This window comes from Dipodomys merriami, unplaced genomic scaffold (genome assembly GCF_024711535.1).
Source record: "Dipodomys merriami isolate MVZ:Mamm:240054 unplaced genomic scaffold, mDipMer1.0.p SCAF_48, whole genome shotgun sequence".
NCBI classification, from domain to species: Eukaryota; Metazoa; Chordata; class Mammalia; order Rodentia; family Heteromyidae; genus Dipodomys; species Dipodomys merriami.
Window position 1 is genome coordinate 8,664,394 of NW_027206046.1, and position 27,677 is coordinate 8,692,070.

Genomic DNA, 27,677 nt, shown 5'->3' on the forward strand with positions numbered 1-27,677 from the left:
TAATCTTTTTTTAACCTGTGCAGTCCTAATATTAATCTGTAATTTAACTTTTATTACCTTCACAGAATTATAGTAATAAATTATAAGAAATTTCACTGTACCATGTGCTAACAGTTAGTTGTGCCAGTTTTAATATGATTTGGTAATCTAACAGAAATCATCTGTTACACGGTGGAACCACCTACCCTTGCATAGCACACAACTGTTAAAATGTAAATTGCCCACCTATTTTTAGCTGCTGCTGAAAAAATATTCCTGTCTTCAGGAATAATGACTGGAGGCATTGTGTTCATTTTGTTTATCAAGCAGCTATTCAGCCTCTAGTGGGCCCAAGTGCTTATGCAAGCAAAAGCTTTTAAGAATGCCTGCAGCTGCAATCCAACCTTCCAGGTAGGCTGCAGGTTCAGAGCACAGCTGCCCTATAGGCTGTGTAAAACTCTTTCCATCTGGAACTGAGTTTCAAAGAGGATTTCAAATTCGACTTTTCATGTGTCACACGGAAGAGAAGGCGGGGAAAGAACATAGGAAAGTAGGAAAGCAAACAACCAAAAAGATGGTATCTCTACTTTAGCCTCAACAAAAAATAAAAAAAGCTTCAGACCCAGGCTGCTCCTTCTAGATTACTACTTGCCAAGCCGGATATTCCATTCAGTCTGTACTTCCATGAGCTGTGACTCATCCCCCAGCACCTGCGCCCAAGTGTTAAGTACTGCCAAATAAAAGCTCAACATCTATTTACACAACAAAGAGATGTACCCTACAAGGCAAGGCACTCCATCCAAGAGCCTTGCTCCCCATTTGTTCCAAGCAGAGGGGGAAAAAAACAACAAAAAACGTTACAATCCTTCCGTGCACCAGATTTTTAAATTGTAGGTAGATTCACTATGGAGGCTCATTTACAAATACGCCTTTAAAGAAAAGTGTATTTAATTGCACAGACACTCCTACAGTATTAGATTATCACAGCCATTAATGACTGCTCCACCAAACCTTCCCAACCTCCTTTATCAAAGCTCTTTATTCTCAGAGGATACATTTTTGAGCAAAGAGGGATCAACAAACCAGTTGCTTGAAAGCTTTCCTGATGCTAGGCTGAAGTTAGGAAAAGCTTAATGAAGGCTTTAAAATCCACAAGGGTTTCACCAGAACATCTGACTTGGTGATTTATGCATATTAATAACCTCAGTCCTACTGAGGCAAGCTGAGCCGAACATGTCCTCCGAATCTTAATGTCTTTAGCTCCATTGGGATTATTACAAATGTAAATTTCTAAGATTCTCGGCTATTAATCTCTGTCTGTCCTCCTGTTCAGCAACATAATGACTAATTAAACATCAAAAGACCTGTACAGGAGATCTTCTTTGACAGCTACCGGCCTGGTCCTCTTCCCAAGAGGGGAATTCAAACGACAGGGACATAAGAGTAGGAGCATATGAGTTAGCTGCAAATCTCTGCTGAGAAGTCTAGGAGCCCAACATTAACTGTGGATTTACTTCAATCAATGGTTTTGTTAAGCGGTGAACAGTTACTATGTAAAGTATGCCCACTGGCACTGATCGAATATTCCCTTGCAGCAAGCAATACTCAACATTTGACATCAATTTATTTACCATCAAGCCAAAAGGAGGGGGGCAGTACTTACAGAAGAAGGCAAACCGGGAGGCACCTTTCTAACTTTCTTTGCTTGCAAAGGATCTGCACATAAAAAATAACAACGTATTACATCAGCATGTATGTTTATCATAGTAGGGAAAAAAGTTTTTCAGACTTTCAATCAATAGGAAATATTTTCCCCCTAGTGTCTTCCCCCCGCCCCCTAGTATCTTAGAGTAAGCAGGGAAACCTAGGTATGGGAGCTTTGTTCCTCTTAACTGTAATAATCACTCCCAATGAAGTTATAATTCTGCAATTCTTGTCCCATGACTTTGGGAAAAAACAGGAAATGAAGCAAAGTGAGAAAGAAAACAAACCAATAAGCAGGTACAAGAGAAGAAAATGGACTTTAAGAACCTGTTATGAGGCAGGTACTATAGTAGACATTTGATGGAATTTATCTCAGTTTCACTGGAGTGGGGTACTTGGTGCAACAGGTTAATAATACGCTCCCTCCAGCAGAGAGACAAATTCAATATCTGCATTGTACTAAGAATTAGGTTTATGCCAGGTGCCAGTGATCCTAGCTACTCTGGAGGATGAGATCTGGAGGATCAAGGTTTGAGGCTACTTTTCTACTAGAAAAGTCTGCTAGACGCTATTTCCAAAAACTTAGTGTAAGGTCCGCTCCTGGATGGCGAGCAGACTCCACCCTCCTCGCAGCAAAGTCCCCACCCAGTACCTGCGTTACCTAGGCAACTGGGACACCTGGAAGAGGTCACATCTGCATCCGCTGAGGTCACATCTGAATTTGATGTGGCCACACCTTTCCCCACCCATACCCTACATAAGGGCTAGCCCAGGCCCAGACTCTCCCTTTTTTTTTCTCTCTCTGTTCGTTTCTAGCTCTTGCTGTTCTTTTCTTGCTCTCTCTCTTTCCCAGCCACGTGGAGTGCCAACCTTGCCTGGTCCCAGCAGATCTACCCCTTACCTGAATACCACGTGAGTGCTACTGTTCTTACCCCTCTCTCTGCTCTTTTCTCTCTCTTTCCTCTCTTCCCAGCTCTCTCTCATTCCCAGGCCTTTCCCAGCCACGTGGAGTGCCACCCTTGCCTGGTCCAAGCAGGTCTACTAAATAAACCTACCCCTTATCTGAATACCACGTGCGTGCTGGTGCTGTTCTTACTCGGCTACCTCTTTTTAAAATTAGCAAAAAGCATAGCTGGAGACATAGCTCAAGTGGTAGAGCATCAGTGTAGCAAGCTCAAGGTCCTGAGAATTTGAATCCCAGTACCTCCAAAAATGGGATGGGATAAAAAAAATAAGGTCAGGTATAAAAGGATATTTAAAAAACTAAAATAACTAAAAGCTAATCGCATGTTGCAATTATGCTAAAACTTTGAAATAAAGTTTTAAGGAGGAATGAAAAATTAATATTTACAACAATATTAAGATATACTATATAAACCAGAAAAATATGGACACAGACATGACACAATGTGATTTAGTATCAACAGTGTTTCAGTTATGTGTGGTTGAAAGTATAACCTGAACACTACTGTGCAATTTGTCCTAGAAATCTATGTATTTCTTATAAATCATTAAAATGTTTCTTTCTAAACATCATATTTGTTTAACCAGCTTCTATTTATCTACAGAATTTAAAATTTATCCATGTTACTTATTGTAGATTCAAGTGACAAGCACTGCTTCCCACTCTTACATGAATAATGGATCTAATTCAGGATTTTCAGAAGGGTCACTACTAGGGAGAGAGAACACATGAAAAGGCTGATGTAAAGTCCAATATTTTTGAAGACTATAAAAAAAGAGAATTATACAAGCACAGTATTTTCCTGTGCCATAAATGATACAACATAATAAAACATGCAGTTTTAGAAAGAATGAAACTCATTTAAATCTGGGCTGGGAATTCTCTACAGTGAGTATCCCAGGAGGCTGTAAAGCTAAAAAAGCAACTTTATAAGTAGCATGTGGAAAAATATTATACAATAAAAAAGGGGAAAAGCATTCATTAGCATCTATGTCCCTACCCCAAGAGGCAGCCTATATTTCCTTAAAACAGAAGTGCCAAAGATAAACAACATCTGGCACACTCTATATTTGTAAAATGAAAGGCAAAATCTTTGTTCTTTGTGAAACAATTCTGCAGCCCACCTCCTCACAAGGAATACGTATTCCTTGGGCAAAAGCACCATTTTATTATTTAAAAAAAAACAAAAACCAACACCCTAGCCAGCTGCACAGCTCCTACCAATCTGGAGCTCAACGCTCCATTTTGAAGTCTTTCTAGAAGATGCTGTTCTTTCATGTGAGTAATTTTTTTCTTTTGTATCTGCACTACAATTGTCCGCCACTACATAATCTACCACTAACTACACAATCACATAGGAAATGTGATTTTAAAACAGTTTAAACTCATAAGCCTGGGATTCACAGTTCACTTTTGGGAGGTTGTGAATTGTGGTTAAGAGTAAATTGGCTGAATTAAAATTTCAGTTCCATCCCACAGCAGCTATGTGAGCCAGAACAGTTACTTTTAACCTTTCTGGGCTCCTAATTCCCTCAGAGGAATAACTGGTGAGTGCCTCCTCTACCAAGTATTTCCTGTATTAGGCTGATATATGAAATGTGGCTCAGTATAGTGCATGGCATTTGATAAATTTCAGCCATTATTATTATGTTAAAATGTAGAGGAAAATGATTACAAATGAGATAATTAGTAACTGTTCATTTCCTAAAATACCTAAATGGTTCCAGAAGATACTTAGTTAAGAACAGATCTCTGAAGTTCTTCAATGACTTCAGTGCCAAGAAAAATGGTTAACACAAAGAAATATCAATGGACAATGTTAATAATAATCTGCTAAATAATATTCACATGGGAAGACCAATGGGTCTCCCCAAGTGTCAAGAGAATGACCACAGTTCCAATTTAGCCTGGACTAAATTAAATTACTGTTTCTTGATGCCTTGGCTCATGTTTAAGCTGAGGCAAACATTACAACACCACAGAGCTTCTGAAAAGATGTGCTGTGTATAGTGCCATACCTAGAATGGAAGAGACCATCAAAAGTATTTACATCAATGAAAACAAAGAACATACAAGTTTTAATTTCCAGGAAACTTGAATTTTAAGTCTGGAATTTTATGAAATCTATTCTTTCCTAACTACTTGCATAGTTGATGTTTTCCTCTTGAAATTTTAGTGATAGTAATAGTAATAATGATGATATTAGTGCCTTTGTGATAGTATGTGCTCACCTACCATTTGAACAAGATGTTTTTCTAGAGTAACATGCCTAAATCTACACTCAAAACAACATTCCCACTTTGACTAAGTCAAAAAGTAGAAAAACAGTGGAAATGAAGAAATGTATTTACTATTTAGCATTTCTTTAAAAATACCTGTCTAAATTGATAGGGCTGAATCTTAATAACATGCACACATTCTAAATCACCTACGATATATACCCATACCAATACATACTGAGAAGTGGATATATCTAGTTAAAGACTTCTCATTACTGAGTTTGATAATCCCGAACATGCCCTTTGCACAACCTTCAAGAGCTTAAACCTCGGAAATATTTCACTTAAATATTTAAACCAGTTTAAACCAGTTAACATTTCACCTAAATATTTCACATATAAACTGAAAGCAGTCAACAAATATTTGTTCCTATTACATAGTTTCTTTTAGTAGATAAATTTAGAAGCTGACCTATGCTACAATAAAGGTCTTTGGCAGGAATCACCAAAAATTTTGATTGGATAAGATATTGGGGTACATGTGAGGTTAACTGTAAGCAGCAACACAAAACACACTGGCTTAGTAGGGCTAAATATGAGTTAGAAAAAAGCCAAGCCAGGTGCTGGTAGCTCATGCCAGTAATCCTAGCAACTCAGGACTCTGAGATCTAAAGGAGGAAGAGGAAGGGGAAGGAGGAAGGAGAAAGGGAGAAGGGAAAGAAGAAGAAAAAGAAGAAAGAAAAAAAGCCACAAAAGAAGAGAGGGTCCGAGGGCTTAATACTGTACAAGGTTCCTGCAGTACTGTTTTGGAACTGGGCAGGGGGAACAGCACCGTGACAATCCTATGTCACAGTTGCACACCTTTTTAATTTTAATTATGTTTTGTTCAGAATAACTCTCTGCATTGTTTTCCCTTCCAATGGACCTTCTAATTAAAAGCACACCAGCATAGTTCAGGTGGGGAGAAATTTTAAAAAGAATAGAAACATTTGTAAGATGGGAGTTTCTGTGTGATGGACTCACCTAGGGCTACAGAGTCATGGAGTGGTCTTCTCCTGGAGCTTGTTGCTGAGAAGTAGTATGGTGTACCAGGTTTTCCTGAAGAAGACAGCTGTGCTGGACTCCCGAGTCCTAGATCTTGTCTTAGGAGACTAGACTACAAAACAAGACCAAAGAAACAAGTCACCTTCCTGCTGATACTGCTTCACTATTTCTGAATTATCTTAAAGGACCTTCAGCAATGTGTTAAACTTACAAAACACCCTAAAAGTAATTTTTGAATTGGACCAACCGTTTCAGCATCTATTGTATTCTCCACCCTAACCTTGCCCACTTTTTACTACTTATGTATACTCACTAATCTTCGGATTGAGTGATATTTTAGTAACTGTGATTCCACTCTATCAACATTTTTGAAAAGCAGTCATCCAGTTTTTGCTAAAAGTGTTTTTTGTCATCACACCAGTCGATAATGCTGTACTTTTTCCTTTTCTTTTTGGACACTGTTTGAAGAATGTCAGTATTTTCTAGCCATTCATTTTCTTCACTTGTGTCTGATGACACGTGCGTAAGTTTCTTCTTCATCCCAGACCTGATCCTGTAAATCCCTCTCCAGTTTGTCAAAGTTCACTGTAAAATGAAATGGAGGACAATGCCTCAGATGTGGCCTGACTAGAATGGAGCATATTCCAGAAACCCATTTGTGCTAACTTTTGTCTGGATGTTGACAACAGTCACATTTCATGGCTTTTTGTGTTGTGGCATGTTCTGTTTTATCCTTCTATGTTATGTTTATTTAGTTTGTATTTGTTTGTCTCAACTGCAAGATCTAATGTTAATCTCTGCTTCTCTGATGAAATTCGTCTTGTCCTATTTAGTCCATAAACATCATACATTCCTATCCTTTTTCAGATTCTAAGTTTGTCAACCAATGCATTTATAGCCTTTCTAATGTCTAGGCATCAAAAATGTGATTAAAGTAAATCCATCAAGATGACAAGGCTGAGGAGGGAACCCTGAGGTATGCTTCGGTGACATCATGAGACTTTGTCAAATGCTTCACTGAAATTCAGAGATCGCATAGCCCTAACCCATTCACCCAATGACCCCATCATAAAACAAATGAGGTTTGTTTGGCAGGATTTTGCTCCAAGATTTCTGGCAGCTGAGATGAGAAGGGACCAGAGTGATGTGAAAGAGAGGGAAAAGGAAAGTCAACAGGAAAGGGCATAGAGATACATCTGAGAGGACACTCAAGTAAAAGGAGATGAGATTCCTCTTGCACATTTATTTTCCTCCAACAATATACTTAATATCCCTTACTGCCACCACCAAACTCTTAGTAGCTGTCTTTTCAACCACCGAGCATTACAAATACACTGAAAAATAAACTTCAGCTTTAGTCAGGACTTTACTCAAGTCACTTTAGCAGAACTTTGGAAAATCTAGCTGCTATCTCTATTCTATCTCTAAAAATAACTCTATAGAGCCAGGTGATGGTTCATATTTGTAATCCTAGCTACTCAGGAAGCTGATATCTAAGCATTGGGTTGGTTCAAACCCAGTCCACTCCAAAGTCCATGAGATTCCTTTATTGTTGTTATAGAGGAGATATACAGCAGAGTTACCTGCACATATTATGTCAGGTAGTTAAATACATTTCCTTCCTTTGGCTTAGTATCATCTGTTTCCTCATTCTTTCCCATTCCCTCCCTCCCATCTCTGCCCACGAGTTGCGTGGTTCACTTTTATCAATGCCCAATGCAGCCAGTGGGCTCTATTGCTGCACTTTTCCACCTGTTTTCTACTGGTTCTGTGCCCTCCCCCCGCCCCCCCCACCTTCCCTCAGATGTGCACCATATATGAGGTAAAGAACACAGAGTCATCAGAAAACAAAACAAAACAAACACAAATTAAGAATTCCTTATCTTTGGAGTTTGGTTCAGTATATATATTATTTTATATACATATGAAGAGGCACTTCGGTGTTACACCTTGGTGATTTTCTTTTTTGGTCTCACTGTGAGACTTTTTTTTCTAATTAACCCCAAAAGCTGAAGTGGAGCTGTGGCTTAAGTGGTAAAGCAGCAGCCTTGAACAAAAAAGGCTCAGGGACAGCATTCAGGCCCTGATTTCAAGCCATAGGACTATCACAACAAAACCCTATAAAAAAACAAAACCTCTCATATAAATGGCTCTCTCCTTTTCTCTCCTCCCACTTTTTCCCCTATAAACGTTTCAGCTTGGACTGGGAAGTTGGCTCAATGGTAGAGCGCTTGCCTTGCATGCCTGAGGCCCTGGGTTGGATTCCTCAGCACCACATAAGAAAAAAAAAGAAAAAACCCGGAAGTGGCGCTGTGGCTCAAGTGGTAGAGTGCTAGCCTTGAGCTAAAGAGCTGAAGGACAGCGCCCAGGACCAGAGTTCAGGGCCCACGACCAGACAGCCCCTCCCCCGAAAAGTTTCAGCTTAAAAAAAAAAAAATCAAGATACAATTTATATGACAAATGAACCATTTAAGTTTCTAAAACTTGGAATTTAGTACATTCATGTTGTTGTACAACCACCACTACTATCTAGTTCCAGAACATTCTCACTACCCCAGAAGGAAGCCCATATCCATTAAGCTCACTCCTGTTCCTTTCCTCCCCAACCTCTACACTTACTAAGTAGTGACACTTCACATTTTACCCTCTCTAACTCCTGACAAACACCAACTTGCTTCCTCTCCCTATAGGTTTATAGATTTATCTATTTTGGATATTTCATATCAATCTAATCATATGATATGTAACTTTTTTTTTTGCTAGTCCTGGGACTTGAACTCTATGCCTGGGCACTGTCCCTGGGCTTCTTTTTTTTCAAGGTTAGCATGCTACCAACTGAGCCCCAGCATCATTTTTTTTTTTTTTCCTGAGTGGTTTATTGGCGCTAACAGTCTCACAGACTTTTCTGTTCAGGCTGGCTTTGAACCGTAATCCTCAGCTCTTAACCTCTTGAGTAGCTAGGATCACAGGTGTGAGGTACCAGCAACTGGCCAATATGTAACCTTTTGCAGCTGGCATCTTTCACCTAGCACAATGCTTTTAAAGTTTCTTCACCTTCTAGCAGGTGTCAACATTCATTCCACAGGACTAAATAACATTCCATTGTATGGATATATATAATTTATTTATCCATTCATCTACTGATGGTCATTTTAGACATACTGTACATAGTACAGCTACAAAATTGAATGTAGGGTCTTGCACATACTGAGCTAGCCCTAAAATTTTTTTCCTTTTTTTTTTTTTTTAAAGAGTGTGTGTGACAAGGTCTTGCTACATGATATATTGAGGCCTTGAACTTATAAATCCTCTTGCTTCAACCAGTTGATGTCTGGGATTACTATCTTAATATCTTTTGATGCAATTTTTTTTCAATTTTGCTTTTTTATTTCTAGTTTTATTTTTATCTTTTTTGGTGCCTACTCTGGGGCTTCAGCTCAGGGTGTGGATGTTGTGCCTAAGCCTTTGTGCTCAAGGCTACAGATCTATACCACAGGAGCCATAGCTCCACTTCCTCTTTCTCTTTGTTTTGATGTCACATCTAAGACTCTATTGACAAGTCTAAGATGATAAAGATACAGCATTGTATTTTCTCCCAAGAATTTTACAGTTTTAACTGTTACATTTAGGTTTTCAGTAAATACTGAGTTCATTTTATATTTGGTGTAGAGAAAGGATCCAACCTCCCATGCATATCTAGTTGTCTCAGTACCACTTGTTGGATACTATTTCCCTATTCTGTGATCTTAGCATCTTTGAAAATAACTGACAATAAATGTTTCAGCTACTTATAGACTCTTAATTGTATCTCATTGGTTTATATATTTACCTAATGAGAGTATCACACTGTTTTGATTATTGTAGTTTTATAGTTAAGTCTTCAAACGGGAAAAATGAGGTTCCCTTTTTCTTGTGGTATCTTTGTCTCTGATAACAGATGAACACAGTGAACACCCAATGGGTTAAGAATCTGTTCTAGCCGGGTGCTGGTGACTCACGCCTGTAATCCTAGCTACTCAGGAGGCTGAGATCTGAGGATCGGGGTTCAAAGCCAACCCGGGCAGGAGAGACCGTGAGCCTCCTATCTCCAATAAACCACCAGAAAACCGGAAGTGGCTCTGTAGCTCAAGTGGTAGAGCGCTTGCCTTGAGCTGAAGAGCTGAGGGACAGCGCCCAGGCCCAGAGTTCAATCCCCAGGACCGACAAAAAAAAAAAAAAAAAAAAAAAAAAAAAAAAAAAAAAAGAATCTGTTCTAAATCATTAGTAAATTCACTGGTGAAACCACTGGTCTTGTACTTTTCTTAATTAGGAGATTATTTATTAGTGATTCGGTCTCCTTATTTTTGCTTTGTTTAGATTTGCTGTTTGGTAGTGTATGTGTACTTTTTAGGAACTCATACATTTCCCAAGATTAACTGCTGGAATACTAGTATTACTTTAATGCTTTATTGCTTTTATCTCTGTAAAGTCAGAGATAATGTCACCCATTTTCATTTACAATTTAGTACCTTTACTATTCTTTTTCTTTTAATAAATTTAACTAAAAGCGTGTCACTTTTGTTGATCTTTGTAAACAGTCACCAGCTCTCCTCTTTTAGACAGGGTCTTGTACAGCTGCCAAAGCTTGTTTCAGACTCATGATATTCTTGCCTCAGCCTCTTGAGTGCTGAGATTACAGGCAGAGACCACTACGTCTACTTAGGGCATTGTTCTTTTTTTCCCTTAGTTTCTTTTTTTTTTTTTTTTTTTTTATTTTTTAGGTCCAGTTGTGGGGCCTTAACTCTGGGCCTGGGTGCTGTCCCTCAGCTCTTCAACTCAAGGCTGGCGCTCTACCACTTGAGCCACAGTGCCACTTCCGACTTTTTTTTTGCTTATGTGGTGCTGAGGAATTGAACCCAGGGCCTCAGGCATGCAAGGCAAGCGCTCTACCACTGAGCCACCTTCCCAGCCCATTCCCTTAGTTTCTTAAAGTTAGGTTGCAGATTTGGAAACTTATTCTCTGCCCCTGAGATTAGTTCTTGCTATAATGCTCAAACTGTCCTCAAATGTGCAATTGTCTTCCCTCAATCTTCTAAATAATTACAAATTCACGTGAACATTACTGAGCCTGGCTGGATTGCTTTCTTTTCAAAATGTAGACATGTATAACTAAACATTTCCCTCTGATAATGGTTTCTGCTGTATCTCCTAAGTTTTTCTAGGTTGTCATTTCATTTGCATTTGGTATTTCAGTTTCTTTAAAGCTTATTGAACAATGCTGAGGCACACATGAATCAATCCAGCTACCAAACTAGCCAAAGGCTATTACATGTTTCCAAAATATTCATTATCAAAGACAACAGTTTTCTTTCAGCTTTTTCAAGATAAATTCTTCTTTGGAAACAGCTTAGATATTCCTTTAAAAAGCAGGAAAGTAGGGGAATTTTTCATCACCAGACAATATGGTATGTACATACCAAAGACTATACAACATCAATGTAATTATTTAGACTCCATAGCATAAATTTCAGCAGATAAAACATTCAGCAGATTGGGAGGGAAAGGTGTGATTATCACACATAAAAGAGAAATAATCTTCCTTAAAATAAGCTCCGGAAGAAATGCTAAAAGTGATGAATGTAAACACAAAAACACACATTTATATATTTTCTGTATTTATATGACAAACCATGATTTCCTGATATGTGTGAAGGCTGAGTAGCCTAGAATCAACTCTCTCACACATGTTATACTGAAATGTCTGTTAGTACATCTGCTTTGCATTTCTTCCTTTTACTTTGCCAGTGATAGGACCGTGAAACATTCCTCAAACAGCAAGATCAGAATATGGGTCATAGTATGCTAGATGGAACACATTATTACCACATGCTTGAAGGCACAGGTCATGGACCTTAAAGTTTTCTTTAAGGATCATTGGTCTTTCTAAAGGATGTTCCCTGCTCAGGGCCATACTGGCTTCTCATTCATAATTTTTTGAGGTACTGCTTGTACTTATCATTCCATCTGTATTTTCTCACATGGAAGACACAGATAGGTATTGTACATATATAAAAATATACAAGAAAAAGACATTCATATGTGTCTTTATAAGTCCCTTTACAACATTCCCTATATACTTTTTTTATTTGTTTGTCAGTCATGGGGTTTGACCTCAGGTTCTGGGTGCTATCCCTAAGCTGTTTTTGCTTAAGGCTGGTGCTCTACCACTTTGAGCCACAGCCCTACTTCTGGGTTTCTGGTGGTTAGTTAACTGGAGATAAGAGTCTCATGGACTTTCCTGCCCAGACTAGCTTTGAATTATGATCCTCAGATCTCAAGTGTCCTGAACAGTTAGGATTATAGACGTAAGCCATCAGGGCCTGGATTCCTGTATACAATTTTATAAAATTTTAAATTTATTTTATGGTTATGTGGTACCAAGGAATTGAACCCAGGGCTTCATGCATGTTAGGCAAATATGCTACCACATTCCCAGTCCCTATATACAAATTTTTATAGGCATGTAAAAAATTGTAATCTAAGGTTGAGTTTAAAGGATGGTAAAGAGAGGTCTATATGGTTGGGTAACAGACATACAGATGAGTAAAATTAGGTTGCCTTCTTCAAACATGTCAAGTTATGCTCACAATGAAGAAGCATGAATAATCTAAATAAACAGGAAAATCCATAAAAAAAAAAAATATATATATATTTTTTGGTCCGGTCCTGGGGCCTGAACTCTGGGCCTGGGCACTGTCCCTCAGGTCTTCAGCTCTAGGCTAGTGCTCTACCACTTGAGCCACAGTGCCACTTCCGGCTTTTTTTCTTTGTGCTTATGTGGTGCTGAGGAATCGAACCCAGGGCCTCATGAATGCAAGGCAAGTGCTCTACCACTGAGCCACCTTCCCAGTCCCTTTTAAAATATTTCTAAGAAATAGCATGGGTTTTTGCAGTTAGGTATCTTGTGTTTAAATCCTGAACAAGTTATATAAGGACAATAAATCTGTTCTTTTTTAATTGTATACATTACTACTAGCTAACATAAAACTACAAAGAAGTTATTTATTGGCTTTGTTAAAATAAAACATTCTTTTTTTGGTATAAATCATAACATTCTATTTAAAAAAAAGAATGAAGATAAGTAGCATTCCTTGCCTCTATTTCTTGGGCACAAACCTTTTGTTCTAAGTGACTTGAGGTTTCAGGAGACCTTGTTTGCCCTGAATCCAAGCTGGTTGGGTTACAACTCCCAATGGCTATGGTAAAATCAGATGTTGGAAAGAGTCAAAAGAACAGAGGCAGAAGTGACAGACCCCTGGAGAGAGGGTGGACAATTAGAGGCTAAATCTGAGGAAAGATGTGACAGATTCAAGCTGTATCAATCCAAATCAAGAAGAGAAAAATGTCAATTTATTCTCAAATGATTCAGCAGAAGCGTGTGCACTTGTGTGTAGAAAGCCACATATTGCATACAAATATATGCACACACATTGGGTGAGAAAAGTGGAATGTGTGCACCCAAATGTGGTGAAATGTTAACTGGCATTCATGAAGAGTGCATGGACATTCGCTGCACTCTTCTTCCTTTCTGAAAGTCTGTATTTTTCCAAAGTAAAACCTTGGAGACAAGAACAATAAACACTGAGAATTCACTAGCACATTTAAAAAGCACCACATCTCAGTAACTGTCCTTAGTAATTTTATCTAGGTTTGTTTAGGAGGTCTTTTCCCCAATATAAAATTCCTATAGCAGTCCAGGAATATAAACCACTTAAATTAGAATGTTAAGTAATTTATATGAAGTAATTTAAAAGTGAATTTGTGGGTTACAGTTCTAAAAATAATTTACCTACGAAACACAAATCAAAAGATACATATTATATAGGAAAAAGAATATACTTCTTAGGAGAAAACACCTACTTGTTACAAACTTTAGTGTTCATAAACTTTTCTTCTTACTACAGACAAATGTGGACAGGGAATTATATTTTACTCCATTGCCAAAATTGTATCAATAACTTTTTTCCTTCCTTAAAGGAAGGAAATATTGTGATATGTATAATTAAGCTAAGTAAATGGAGCAAATGTTTCTTTTTAACAAGATCATAGTTTTGTCTTGTTAACTAAACCAAAAGAAAATATGATACAAAAAAGGCTAAATTATAAAAGCCGTACATTTTCATATCCACTAGTAACAATTATTTATATTTCCTTTGATTCATCAATACAAAAACATAAGTAAAAATATTTTATTTTTCTTCTAAAATCAAATTAACTACCAGCCTATATTATTGATTTTTCTGCCTGCCTAATGCAAATGAGAAGCACTATTGATTACCAGATCTTGTCCTGAAGGTGTCTTAGGAAATAGAATACAAATATCCCAGAGGATACAAAACTAGGCAAAGCAGCTTTTTTCTGCCAAACTGTCTATTCAAGAGGAAAATAGTATTCTGAAATAATATAACACTCATTTCTTAATATACTAGTAGAAAATAATCTTTTCAGAGCCATCTAAATAAAACCTCATGGGAAAAACGTATCTAACACTGATAATCAATGAAACAGTTATCTATCCCCTGAAATACTAATAAAGAGCCTAGACTACTGGCCTAGATTATTACAGTAAAATATATAGTAAATAATATTTTGAATAACATGACAAACTTCTAGCCTATAAATAAGACTCATTTCTTTTTTATTTTTCTTTTCTGTCCTTCGTGGGGCCTGGGCTCTGTCCCTAAGCTCTTCAGAGCAAGGCTAGAGTTCTACCACTTGAGCCATGGAGCCACTACTGGCTTTTTCTGCTTATGTGGTGCTGAGGAATTGAATTCAGTGCCTCATGCATGCAAGGCAAGCACTTTACCACTGAGCCATCTTCCCAGCCCAAGAATCCTCATTTCTTTACAAATAACTTTAATAACCTATTCAATACATACTTTGAAGATTTTCAGTACTCTCCTTGGGTAAGAACTACTCTGACTCTCAAGTGTGAATTTGAAAAGGTTATTTAGTGGCCCAAAAGCAAAAAAGTGGGCTGGGCCAAAATAATTTACTAATGCAAACTCTTGTTAATTATACTGGAAGGCATTTTGAATATGCTATTTACAGGACCACAAAGGAACATTCTATGCAAAATGGTACCATACAGTAGCTATAAGGATTCAAGAATCATAGTATAATAATCGAGTGTTCTTTACCTTTGATGGTAAAAATAAATATAAGCTCACTTTCCCAGAACTTCTTTTTTTCATTAAATTGACTGGCTCAAACTTACTAAATATACTTTGATATCCACCCATAAATTCAGATTAAATTAGGCAGTAATTGTATTCATCATTTTATGACTAAAATGTTGAAGCACCAACTTAACATTAATGTGCTTTCTAGAAGAATTACCTATGTGAAATACTATTGTCACCTACCTAAAAAAATTGAAATATTTATTATGGACTCACAGAACCTCTGCTGCATGCACAGTCACAAAAATTCCTTAATTTCATGCCTATTTTACGCTCCTGAAATGGCAGGCAGTCTTAATACATAAAGGCAAGCAGCTGTTCAAGAGTTGTCTTTTGAGGAGGGAATATGCTGAAATTAAAGGGATATAAAATACAACCATACTAATATAGAATACATACACTGAAGATTTTCTCAGTTCAATTCTTTATGCTTTAGTATTATGTTTCTCTTTTGTCACCAATGGATCAAGAGAGCCAAATTAGTACATTGCTTTTGCAATTTTTCTTCTACTTATAGTTTAATTTAAAAAAGACAAAAAACACCCAGTACACTTCAGTTCTGTTTTGAGTCCAATTGAAGTTTCAGAGATTGTGACAGGAGAACTGAATAGTGACAAAGAAACCTCTCATTCCAAGTAACAACCAAATCACAATCCAACTATCATGGAGGGTAAGTGGATCCAGGGCAAGCAATAAAAGTTGGGTTTTAATAATATAACCATCTTCTGTTAATTTTCTATAAATGATTAAAAATGGACTTAATAAATTTTAAATTTGCAAAACACTGACATTTGTGAAATAATTGTATTATGATGCTAATTCATTTACATTGAAATTTCAGGGATATGTTAGCAATTATCAGCATGCTGTTAAAGAATTCTATCCTGAGAATCTCATTAGATAGTGATGCAAACTACAGTTGTTATCATCCTGAGAACAAAGGGATCTTGAATGAGTAATCAATAGCAACTGGCAGAAAATGAGACATTAATTATGATCTTCTCCAGTGTTTTGTCTAAGACAAGATTTCATTAAATGCTTTGTGCAACCTGAATAGTTCCAAGTCATTACCAACACTTTGGACACTATATTAACTCAGGGGTGGGGACAGAGAGGGGGAGACTATACAGGGAAACAAAATAAAAGAAAACCTGAGATGCTTACAGTTTTTTCCTGGGTCAATAAAAACAAACCAGTCACCACTAGCCATGGTGGTTTCTGGGCATGTCTCAAATCTTATAATCTCAACATGGTTTCTTGAAAATTTAATTATTATTGTCTGTTCTTAAAGTGTCATGCAGGTTTGAGAAGATAATGACAGTCATCCATCACATGCATCCTGCCAGTGTAAGCAGCACAACCTTTCTGGCTTACAGAAACAAACTACCTATATAGTACCACATGACTAAAGCATGGTCATCTAGTAAGTTTAAGTTCCCCAATCTTCTTTAATTATCAGTAACAAAGGGAAATTTTACTATCTTAATATTTCTTTTCCAACATTTTTTTTCAACCTTTCTTCCAAATTTGCATCAGTCAATGAAAAGATATCAAGAGTAGGAAGATCTGGGATATAGGTCAATGAAGAAACACTTACTGGAAATGAAGAGCTAAAATTTCATAATATATTTAAGTAATAATTATAAACATGCAATGAAAATGTTTACTATTTTATAGGCTGCCATAAAGAAGCCCACTTTCATCCTTCTCTCCCTCTGTTTTTTCCTCTTTTGGCCATTCTACACTTGAGCCATTCTTCTAGCCCAGGTCATTTCTTGAAGGCAGATTCTAATGAAACTGGAAGTAATATGTGCTAAGCATGTCCTCTAGCCATGTGTGGTGACACGTGACTGTAATCTTAGCACTTATCTGCCATCCTAACACTTGGGAAGCTTGAAGCATGATGATCTTGAGATCAAGGCCAGCTTGAGCTGTCTAATAATATTGTTACAACCCTTCATTAACCCATCATTCCCCAAGAAGTGAACAGTTTTCTGAATGTCTGAATTTTTAATTGAAATCTCCTCTTTTTATTTTTGGTCAATCCTGGGGCTTGAACTCAGAGCCTAGGAGCTGTTCCTGAGCTCTTTTGCTCAAGGCCAGCGCTCTACCACTTTAAACCACTGCTCCATTTCTAGCTTTTTGGTAGTTAATTAGGGATAAGAATTTCAAAGATTTAGCTGCCTGGGCTGGCTTTGAACCGGGATCCTTAGATTTCAGCCTCCTGAGGAGCTAGGATTATTGGTGTAAGCCATCAGTGCCCAGCAAAATCTCTTAAAAGAAGCCTTGTGAATGATTTCCTACAATGCTACCAGTATACTTTGGAACCTTTTCCTTAATAAAAAAAGCCGGGCTGGGAAGGTGGCTCAGTGGTAGAGCACTTGCCTTGCATGCTCAAGGCCCTGGGTTCGATTCCTCAGCACCACATAAAAAAAAAGCGCCCAGGCCAGGAGTTCAGGCCCCACGACCGGACCCAAAAAAAAAAAAAAAAGCCATATATTCTATTGTACAGTACTAAAGCCATATATTCTATTGTACAGTACTAACATTAGAAGAACAGGAGACACTATATACATCATTTCCTATTTGCTTCTATGAAAATGGTAGTAGGAAATCCTAAACCTTTTAGAAGAATTTTAATACTCTGAAACTATTCCCTTTCTCTTTAATGCTGGCTTTCAAAGATAGTAAATGAGTAGCACTCTTCCTAATCCTTTGTATTTCCAAAGGTACACCCAAGAATAACATACAACTCAACACGGCGTTAGGAGGATGAGACATGTAATGCTTCATGAGCTGAAATATTACAACTACACATGTTCACAAAACTGCAATTCTTATTTTGGAAATTTTCAAACAGTACAGTGAGCCTTAATATACTCATGATCCAATTACCACAACTGCCAATGTTCTATTGTTCCTGCTGTTTATTTTGTTATTTCCTAGCATTCAAAAGTGACAGTCATCTTCAAAACTGACAACCACTCCTTATTATGTAACATTCAGTACACAGTCACCTTTACCTCTTTTTGTGTCTTCTGAGATGACATTTAATCTCTATGATTTAACAGGCTGTTTTTTACTGAAATAAATTTGCAATAGAAAAAAAAAGTAAAGTGACTTTTTTTTTTTTTTTGGGGGGGGGGGCCCGGTCCGGTAGTGGGGCCTGAATTCTGTGGCCTGGGCGCTGTCCCTCAGCTCTTCAGCTCAAGGCTAGTGCTCTACCATATGAGCCACAGTGCCACTTCCACCTTTTTTTTTTCTTTTTGCTTATGTGGTGCTGAGGAATTGAACCCAGGGCCTCATGCATGCAAGGCAAGCACTCTACCACTGAGCCACTTTCCCAGCCACATAAAGTGACTTTTTTAAGAGCATCGAGTGTCACCAAAAGTATAATTACGATTTTTTTCAGAGGGATTAGAAGCAATGAATGAAGTGTTTCCTTGCCAAGGAAGCAGAAAATGATAACTGTTTACTACCTGATGCTTTTAAGAGGAGGTTTTTCCTACCATAAAATTCCTTGTACCTATATCCTAAACAATTCATCAAGTCCAGAAGATTAAAGACCATGGTTCAGTTTCAAACATTTTCTGAAAGTCTACTGTGTAGCATCTACTGTGCATAGCATTTCACATGCTCTCTCCTGAGGGAATTATCTTTGGGAGAGCTTCAACACCCATCCAAGAGTGAGTATTATGTCCTCTCAACCTCCTTGACTCCTGCAATCCCCAATCACCAATCTAATAATCTACTCTCCAGAGGAGAGTTGTCAGCACTGGGAACCACTTGACTTCTGAAACTCTGAAGTTCAATATTCTCTTTGACATCACCTCCTGCTCTTACAGTGTTGTCGCTCCTTGATTGCTCTCGGCACTTGCTCTTTCACCTTCTGACATCTAATATCTTGACCTTGTTTCTAGTCACAAAGTTTAATCATGGCTTCATTTCCTTCCTTTGAAAACTAGACCACTGAGTCTATTACTCCAATCACTCTCTCATCACTCCCTTAATATCTCCTATCCATCTAACAATTACTGGCTATGTCGTTGTGGTAAATTCTATAGTTCCTTGAGGCTGCAGGTTCCTTGGCTATCAAATAGCAGCAATAATAACAGCAGCAGCAGTAGCAGCAATAAACAACACTATTTTCACAGCTAAATGAAATAATGTTTGTAAGGTTAAGTGTCTGATGTATGCTAGTCACTGCATATTAACATCATCATTAACCTGTCCAACTGACCTGTAAATCTGGTCACTGTATCAATTAAACTATTTGCGGTTTATTAAGGCCTTCAGTCTGCTGGGTGCTACTGGAATAAAATTAAATATATACAACTATATATTCGTATCAGTAGTGATTTCTGATGTCCAGACTCAGAAAGATCATCATTACTATTCGAAAAGCCTTTTACTGTTTCCTGGAGAACACAAAGAATTGAAGAACATGTCCAGATCCTTTTCTTTGGCTAAAGAATAAGTGCTCTGGTCCTGTTGGTAAATCACAGCAATGTGGTATCAAATCTCTCCTTGATTACATCCTGAGATAGGGAAGTCATTTTCTTCCAAGATAAATAGTCCAACATCTGAAAAGCTAGGCCATGAGAATGTTTCTTCTTAAATTCTGCTGAAGTTAGGATTGCTTATGCTACCTTGTGCTCAACATTTTGACCTTAAAAGTAACAAGGAAAAGGCTTTAATAGTTTCCTCATTACTTCTAAAAACTAAGCATCAGTCTTTCAGTCCGCTATACACAAGTTTCAAGTTACCTTACTGTTTCCTACCTCCTTGAATGGCTTTTAGTTCATTTATATCTGTTTTGAAATATATTTTCTCAGAAAGTTATACAGTATCAACTAATATTATAATATCATCTTAAATATTATGTTTCTAATAATTCATCCCAAGTCTAAAGTACCTACAATTAGGTTTGTTGTTACATAAAGAACTGCTTTTAAAACAATTATCTTTAATTAATCCTCTTGGGGAAACAGCAGGCCAGCGTAGGATTGGCCAGATATGAAAGCCCCTGATTATCTTAATTGCCAAGAACTATACCTGTGTAGGAAAAAATTAGCACGTGATAGAAAACTATACTTTATCTAGAATAGGGTTGGTTCTGTAAAGAACTAGAGGAAATATTCAAGCTCAGCAGGCCATTCTCAATTGCAGCTAGAAAACTGACAAGTGCAGTAGGAAATGCTCTTGGACAGTATGTAAATGAGTGGATGGGGCCAAATTCCAATTAAAAAGGAGGGGGGTTGGCTTACAGCCAGTTGGCCCATCCTTGCTCTAGGGCACACCTCTCCAGACTATCTGATTCTCATTCTATGACAGCTTTTATAGCTCTCTAATTTATAGATGACAGAGAATAATGTAAAATAATCTTCTACAGACAGGCAAAAAAATTGTCTCCAGTGGAGATGTGAGCACCTCAACTGCCTACTTTCCCCAAGGGGGGAGAAGGGTTGGTCTTTGTTTGTATACCCATTTCTGTATTTTGCCCTAAGAATGTGGCTATTTGGGGATTTCCTTTGAATTGGTTCTTTCTTGTTAAGATAAAATCTATATACCTGCTCATAGGTTTATCTGAGGGAATTCATAACTTTCTTTAGTTTAAAAAAATTATCCTACAACATCTGTAATGTACTGTTATACCACTAAGATGACTTCAAATGATCTTCCATTTGTTCTTTTCATGTGGCCTAGAGCAACATTATTTTAAATGGCTGCCTTGTCTGCTAGTCTATCTCTTGTATATCCTGGATCATTTTGCTAAAAGTCACTTTATTTTTCATCAGCCCAACTGTCTGATGAACTCTTTGGAGAGGTAACTAAGGCTCTTTGCTGTAATTCAGGTATCTCATACTGATTCTCTAAGTAAATACTCATTCAAGCCAAACTAAGATGCTATTATTCCTAAAACACACATTTTTTTTTTCATTCAAAATAAGATTTATTGAGACCTGCCTTTTGCTGAGTACTGAGATAGGTGCTAGAAACACAATAAACAAGCAGCCACTAACCTGGCTCTAGAAAAAAATTAAGGAAGTTGGTGTAGGGGACAGGAAGTACTTTATCTTGTTTTGATTAGTCCCATGTTGACCTCCTCTCCAACGAAGTTTTTTTTTGGGGGGGAGGGGTCGCTCATGGGGCTTGAACTCTGGGCCTGAGTTCTTCAGCTCAAGACAAGAACTCTACCACTTGAGCCACAGCGCCACTTCTGATTTTCTGGTGATTAATTGGTTAAGAGTCTTAAAGACTTTCTTGCCCCAGCTTAGAATCATTATCCTCAGATCTCAGCCTCCTGAGTAGCTAGGATTACAGGCATGAGCCACCAGTGGCCAGGGCTCCAAGGAAAATTTCAACTATCCTGTAAAGTCTTTGGCTCTATTTATCCTTTCTAATACTTTATCCCAAAACCACACTCATTTCTCTCTTCTGAGTATTATTTCTCTCTTCTCAGTTCCATTGGTGTTACTTACTTGAGATTTACTATCACCCAGTCCTTTTAGTTAACTAACCTTCAGTGTACATAAATAACATTCTATGTGTGGATAGCTTGTCTCCCCCAACTAGAATACAAGCTTTCTGAGGGCTAATTCTATTTGGCTGTCTGACTGTATAATATAAATGCAGTAAAACAAGAAAATATCTATGCTCATTTCTTTATTTCCCAAGCAAGTCTTCTAATATAGATGGAAGCATAAGAGAAAAGATGAAGCACCTGGTAAAGAAAGGAAATCATGTCAAATGATTCTTACAGAATTTTAGGCTTAAAGAAATTTACAAGAGAAACCTGGTGCCAGTGACTCATGCCTGTAATCCTAGCTACTCAGGAGGCTGAGATCTGAGGATCATGGTTCAAAGCCAGCCAGGGAGGAAAAGTCCATGAGACTCTTATCTCCAATAACCTGTTCAGAAAATAGGAAGTAGTGCTGTGGCTCAAGAGATAGAGAGCTATCCTTGAGCTGAAGAGTTGAGGGACAGCGCCCAGGCCCAGAGTTCAAGCCCTACCACAAAGAAGAAAGAAAGAAAGAAAGAAAGAAAGAAAGAAAGAAAGAAAGAAAGAAAGAAAGAAAGAAAGAAAGAAAGAAAGAAAGAAAGAAAGAAAGAAAGAAAGAAAGAAAGAAAGAAAGAAAGAAAGAAAGAAAGAAAGAGAAAGAAAGAAAGAAAGGAAGGAAGGAAGGAAGGAAGGAAGGAAGGAAGGAAGGAAGGAAGGAAGGAGGAAAGGAAGGAGGAAAGGAAGGAGGAAAGAAAGGAGGAAAGGAAGGAGGAAAGGAAGGAGGAAAGAAAGGAAGGAAGGAAGGAAGGAAGGAAGGAAGGAAGGAAGGAAGGAAGGAAGGAAGGAAGGAAGGAAGGAAGGAAGAGAAAGGAAAGGAAGGAAGGAAGGAAGGAAGGAAGGAAGGAAGGAAGGAAGGAAGGAAGGAAGGAAGGAAGGAAGGAAGGAATTTACAAGAGAATTACCTCTTTAAGTACATATAGTTATTAGGTTACTAAAGTTATTAGGTTACAATTAGGTTACTAAAAAAAAAAAACAAAAACCTTGAAAATGGTAAATGTTAAGATTCACAGACATAGCAACTTAAAAAGCTAATTTTGAGAAAAAAGGCTTTAAGACCCTAAAGGATATCTCACTCAGAACAATACCATTCAGAGAGATTCCATATATATTATATAAAAATCACTCCATTGAGTCAAAGAATTAACACTGATTCTTCTCTCACTGACTAAGGAAACCTTCGTTTTCTTTGAAGAAAAGCCCTATAAAGGAGACTGAGAGGACAAGAGAGCAAAAGTGAGCCCTATACTACAGCTATCTTATAATCACGTCTGATTATTCTCTCTCTCTCCTCTCTCCTCTCTCTCTCTCTCTCTCTCTCTCACACACACACACACACACACACACACACACACACACACACACACACACACACACACACACACACACACACACACACACACACACACACACACACACACACACACACACACACACACACACACACACACACACACACACACACCACTTACTTTTTCCCCTTTGAGATGGGTTTTCAGTGTGTTACCTGCCTTAAAATAATGATCCTCCTGCCTGAACCTACCAAAGAGCTAGAGTTACAGACATGTACTACCAAGCTTGGCTTTTTTTTTTTTTTTTTTAAGATTGATTTTATATTTTGTGACATAGTTAAAAACACTTTTAGAAGTTTTAGAAGTTTTTAGAAGTTTAGAATCTAGAAGTTTTCTTGATTATTTCTTAGGCATAAACATGCCAGGTGCTGGTAGCTCACAACTATAATCCTAGCTACTCAGGAGCCTTGAGATCTGAGGATCCATGGTTTGAAGCCATAGGAGCAGGAAAGTCTGCGAGACTCTTATCTCCAATTAAACACCAGAAAACTGGAAGTGCCATGGTGGCTCAAAGTGGTAGAGTGCTAGCCTTGAGTTCAAGCCCCTTGACCAAAAAACAAAAACAAAAACATGTCAGCTGTAAATTCAGATTAACTTACTCCTTTTTCAGTCTGTATCTCCTTCCTCCCCCCTCTTCCCTCATCTTATACTGGTGAAGATATGACTTGGAAAAAAAAGAGCTCATGGTGAAATTCTGATCTTGGTTTCGATACTTGTTTTTTGTTATCAACTATGCAGTTAAGCAGTGTTATTCATGCAGGTCCCCAATTAAATCGAAGAAGCTGTCTTCTATTAGTTTGTTATGAGATTTGTTTTAATTCTAAATATTCAATTCTGTCAAGTGTTCTATCTCTGTCTATGGAAATGATAACCCTGTTTTTCTCTAGATTCTGTCAATATTGTGAGCACAATGGTTTTTCAACTGGTAAACTGATTTTAATTTTGGTATGAACCAGATGGGTGGTTTTAATAACAGAGGCTGGTTCAATTCATAAAATGAAGGAAGATGTTTCCCTTCTTCTTCTATTTTCTTTTTTTTTTTTTTTTGATCGGCCGTGGGGCTTGAACTCTGGGCCTGGGCACTGTCCCTCAGCTCTTCAGCTCAAGGCGAGCGCTCTACCACTTGAGCTACAGCGCCACTTCCGGTTTTCTGGTGGTTTATTGGAGATAGGAGTCTCATGGTCTCTACTGCCCGGGCTGGCTTTGAACCGCGATCCTCAGATCTCAGCCTCCTGAGTAGCTAGGATTACAGGCATGAGCCACCAGCGCCTGGCTCTTCTATTTTCTAAAACAGTTTGTATAAGTGTTCCCTCCCCTACCTTAAGAATTTAAAAAAAAAAAAAGAAAAAAAGAATTCACCAGTAAAACTATATGATGCTCAAGCTTGCTTTTTGAGATGGATTCAGTTTTATTACTGAGTAATTATTTATTTAGTGTCTTGGTTCCTTGTAGCAAATATTTCTTTTTTTTTTTGCCAATCCTGGGGCTTGAATTCAGGGCCTGGGCACTGTCAAGGAGCTTCTTTTGCTCAGGGTTAGCACTCTACCACTTGAGCCACATCACCACTTCCAGCTTTTTGTTTATGTGGTAATGAGGAATCGAATCCAGAGCCATGAATGCTAGGCAAGCACTCAACCACGAAACCACATTCTCAGCCTGTGGCAAATATTTCTAAGACATTTATTTCATCTAAACTTTATAGCTTACTAAACTCAATGATTACCATTTGCTTTCTGTATGTTTGTATGCTCATTCATTCTTGTTGGCTGGCTCCCATTAAGTTGCCCAAGCTGGAGTTGAACTTTCAAGCCTTCTGTGTTTCAGCCTCTGGAGTAGCTGGGATTACTGGTGTGGACCATTATGCCTTGGGCTTCTTTACAATATTAATGAGTGCATAATTTATACAGACAATTTCTCTTTCACTCTTGGTAGTTTATGGTCTCTCTCCCTCTCTCCTTGTATTAATCTGTCTAGGTAAGGGTTATTACATCCCACCCCCCCCCACCCCACTTTTCCCTCTATTACATTGATTTCTGTTCTTTAGTATTTACTTCCTTCTACTTAATTGGAGTTTACTTTGTGTTTTGCTAGTTTGTTAAAACCTGACTCAATACAGATCTTCTCTCTTACACAATCATTTAAAACTAGAACTTTCCTTCCAGCCATTGCTTTAACTTAACCAACAAAATTTGATAGGTTCTATTTTCATTATTGTTCATGAGCAATGCTTTTTAGACTAGGCATGGTGTTGTATACAACACTCAAAAAAAATGCAGGCAGTAAAATTGTGAATTCAAGTCTAATAGTAAGATCCTTTCTCAAAAAATCTAAAAGTTTAAAATAAAAAAGAGTGGGGATGGGCAATGGGGGGGGGGACTTTGTAAATCCCCTTGTAATTTCTTTTTTAAACCATGGCTTACTCAGACATGTGTCATTTAATTTTCAAATAGTAGTTCTTTTTTAGCTGTTTTATTGGCTTCTAATTTAATTCTTTTGTGGTCAGAGAACAAACTCTCTATTTTCAAAACTTTGTAATTTTCTGACACTAATTATATGGGTCAGCATACGATTCAAACCTACTAAATGAAACAAGTAGCCTTAAAAAGAAATTTATAATCTTCAACACTATATCAACCTTAGTAAAGGTTTTGATAATTCATTTAATTTTTGAGTCTCTTCTTGTTGTTAATGCAGGGTCTTGTCATTTCTCAAGGGCATAATATAGAAGTCAGATGTAACATCAAACTTCTAGAAAAGAAAAAAAACTCTTGCCATTTTTTATGTCTGAGTATTTTTAGGAAAGCTTGTTCAAACTATTTGAGTAATACTTATTTAAATGATATCAGTGGAAACTGTCATTATGATAAAAATTATTCACGTAACTATGGCAGTTTTACAAGTATCCTATCTGTTTTAATAAAGATGATAGCTTCTCTGCTCTCCGTTGGATCAATAAAAAAAATTCAATTGCAGAATGATTATCAGTGTTTCCAGTAACACTGCTATACCAGTTTCCTTTTAATGGTCCATCAGTTATGGGAGTGCTGTAGGATGGGGAGGCTCATTTAGCAACAGGTTATTGCATCATCTTCACATGAAGTAAGGGGCCCATCAGGCATTATTAAATTAGTCTGAATTTTGCACAATGTCAGTAGCATTTTCTGTACATTAATAGCAGACTTAATGCTCCTTAGGGGATGTTACTGAAGAAAAATAGCTTCAAGGTAGTATTTGGATATAATTTGAAGTCACTGTAGTTCTTACAATGTTTTGTTCCAATTAGTTAAGTGTATTTTTTTCCTTCTGTTTTTCTCTGAATGGAAGTTAACAAGACACACACACACACACGTACACACACACACGTACACACACACACACACACACACACACACACGTACACACACACCACCCTCCCTTGAATTTCCCAAGTTTACTTACTAAGGCCCAGAATTAGTTGTCCCATTTTAACTTCTCCCAGCCAGAATTAAGCAGCAACAGTTGACTGCAAAGCCACTGCTTCTCTCAGTGATGAATCCTGCTACTGTGTTACCAGTCCTACTGTATTCAGTGGTGCTACATATACTGACTAAAGTATAAACTTTCTGTCCTGCTCAATTTTGGGCTCCTTGATGAGAACATGATTTGTTTCTGTGAAATTTTCTAAAATGCCTCTTTCTTATACCTAAGTATCCTTAGCTCTAATTTATAGCAATCCACATTGTTATTTTACATCACCCACTCTAGTTACCTTGTAGGTCTCTTTTCCCCAGTCCTTCCTGATCCCTCAGATGTTTAAAAACACTTGTCAAGCAGTGATCTCATAGTTTCTTTTTTTCTTTTGTTTTCTTTTCATACTATTTATTACTTGGACTGGGTTTCACTAAGTATGAACACCAGCCTATGAGAATTCTAATCTAAATGTATAAACTCCCAAGACTCCCAAGTCCTAGCCTCAAACAAAGATATTAAATGGAAAAGGATGTAATGACACAGACTAGAAATCTGAGACCCGGTTGTTGCATGATAGTTGTATCATACTTTAAATACCTCTGTAGAACTTCTGTTTTCTAATCTACAAGATGGGCTACTGAAGCATGTTTAGTTAAATACTTGGCTCAATCAGTGCTCAGCAAATGGTAACAACTGTTATTACACTGCGATATACCAGATTTAAAATAAATGTTTTTGATAGAAGAATTAAATCTGCTACAAATGCAAACTAATCCTTGGCAAAAATCACTAGATTAATCTTAGTAAGACAGGAAAATAGTACCAATAAAGCTTACCAATGATTAATAGCAATATCTCTGAGTAAAAATCTGCTAAGTGAAAACTCATTAAATAGAAGCATCAACTATAATTTATCAGATATATGTTTGCAATAGTTTCTCCCTTAGTTTAAGCAACAATGGTTGACCAACTTATGAGCCTATTGAAAATTATACTAAGAACTCAAAAGGTCTTCTAGTATGTTATAATTTCTTTTCACAAGCATAGTTGAACCTTAATAGAACTAGAAAGTAGGTAGGGGGCAGAAACTGCTAATCTTATTTTCCAATGAGGAATCTCTGCACAGAAAGGATTTGAACCTGGGTCTTCTGACTCTAAAACCTTTTATTTCATTTTTTCTTACCA

General features: G+C 37.5%; 1 protein-coding gene across 4 annotated transcripts in view; it reads right to left on the minus strand.

The window, feature by feature from the left end:
• Nucleotides 1–27,677, minus strand: part of Tcf12 (transcription factor 12) — a 281,258-nt gene that overhangs the window by 76,866 nt on the left and 176,715 nt on the right. For all 4 annotated transcript variants that reach the window (XM_069995334.1, XM_069995336.1, XM_069995335.1 and 1 more), the window contains 2 exons: nt 5,890–6,022; nt 1,643–1,695 (listed from right to left, as the gene is read on the minus strand). In XM_069995334.1, the coding sequence (XP_069851435.1) occupies nt 1,643–1,695; nt 5,890–6,022 (186 nt within the window). The remainder of the gene's footprint in view (nt 1–1,642; nt 1,696–5,889; nt 6,023–27,677) is intronic.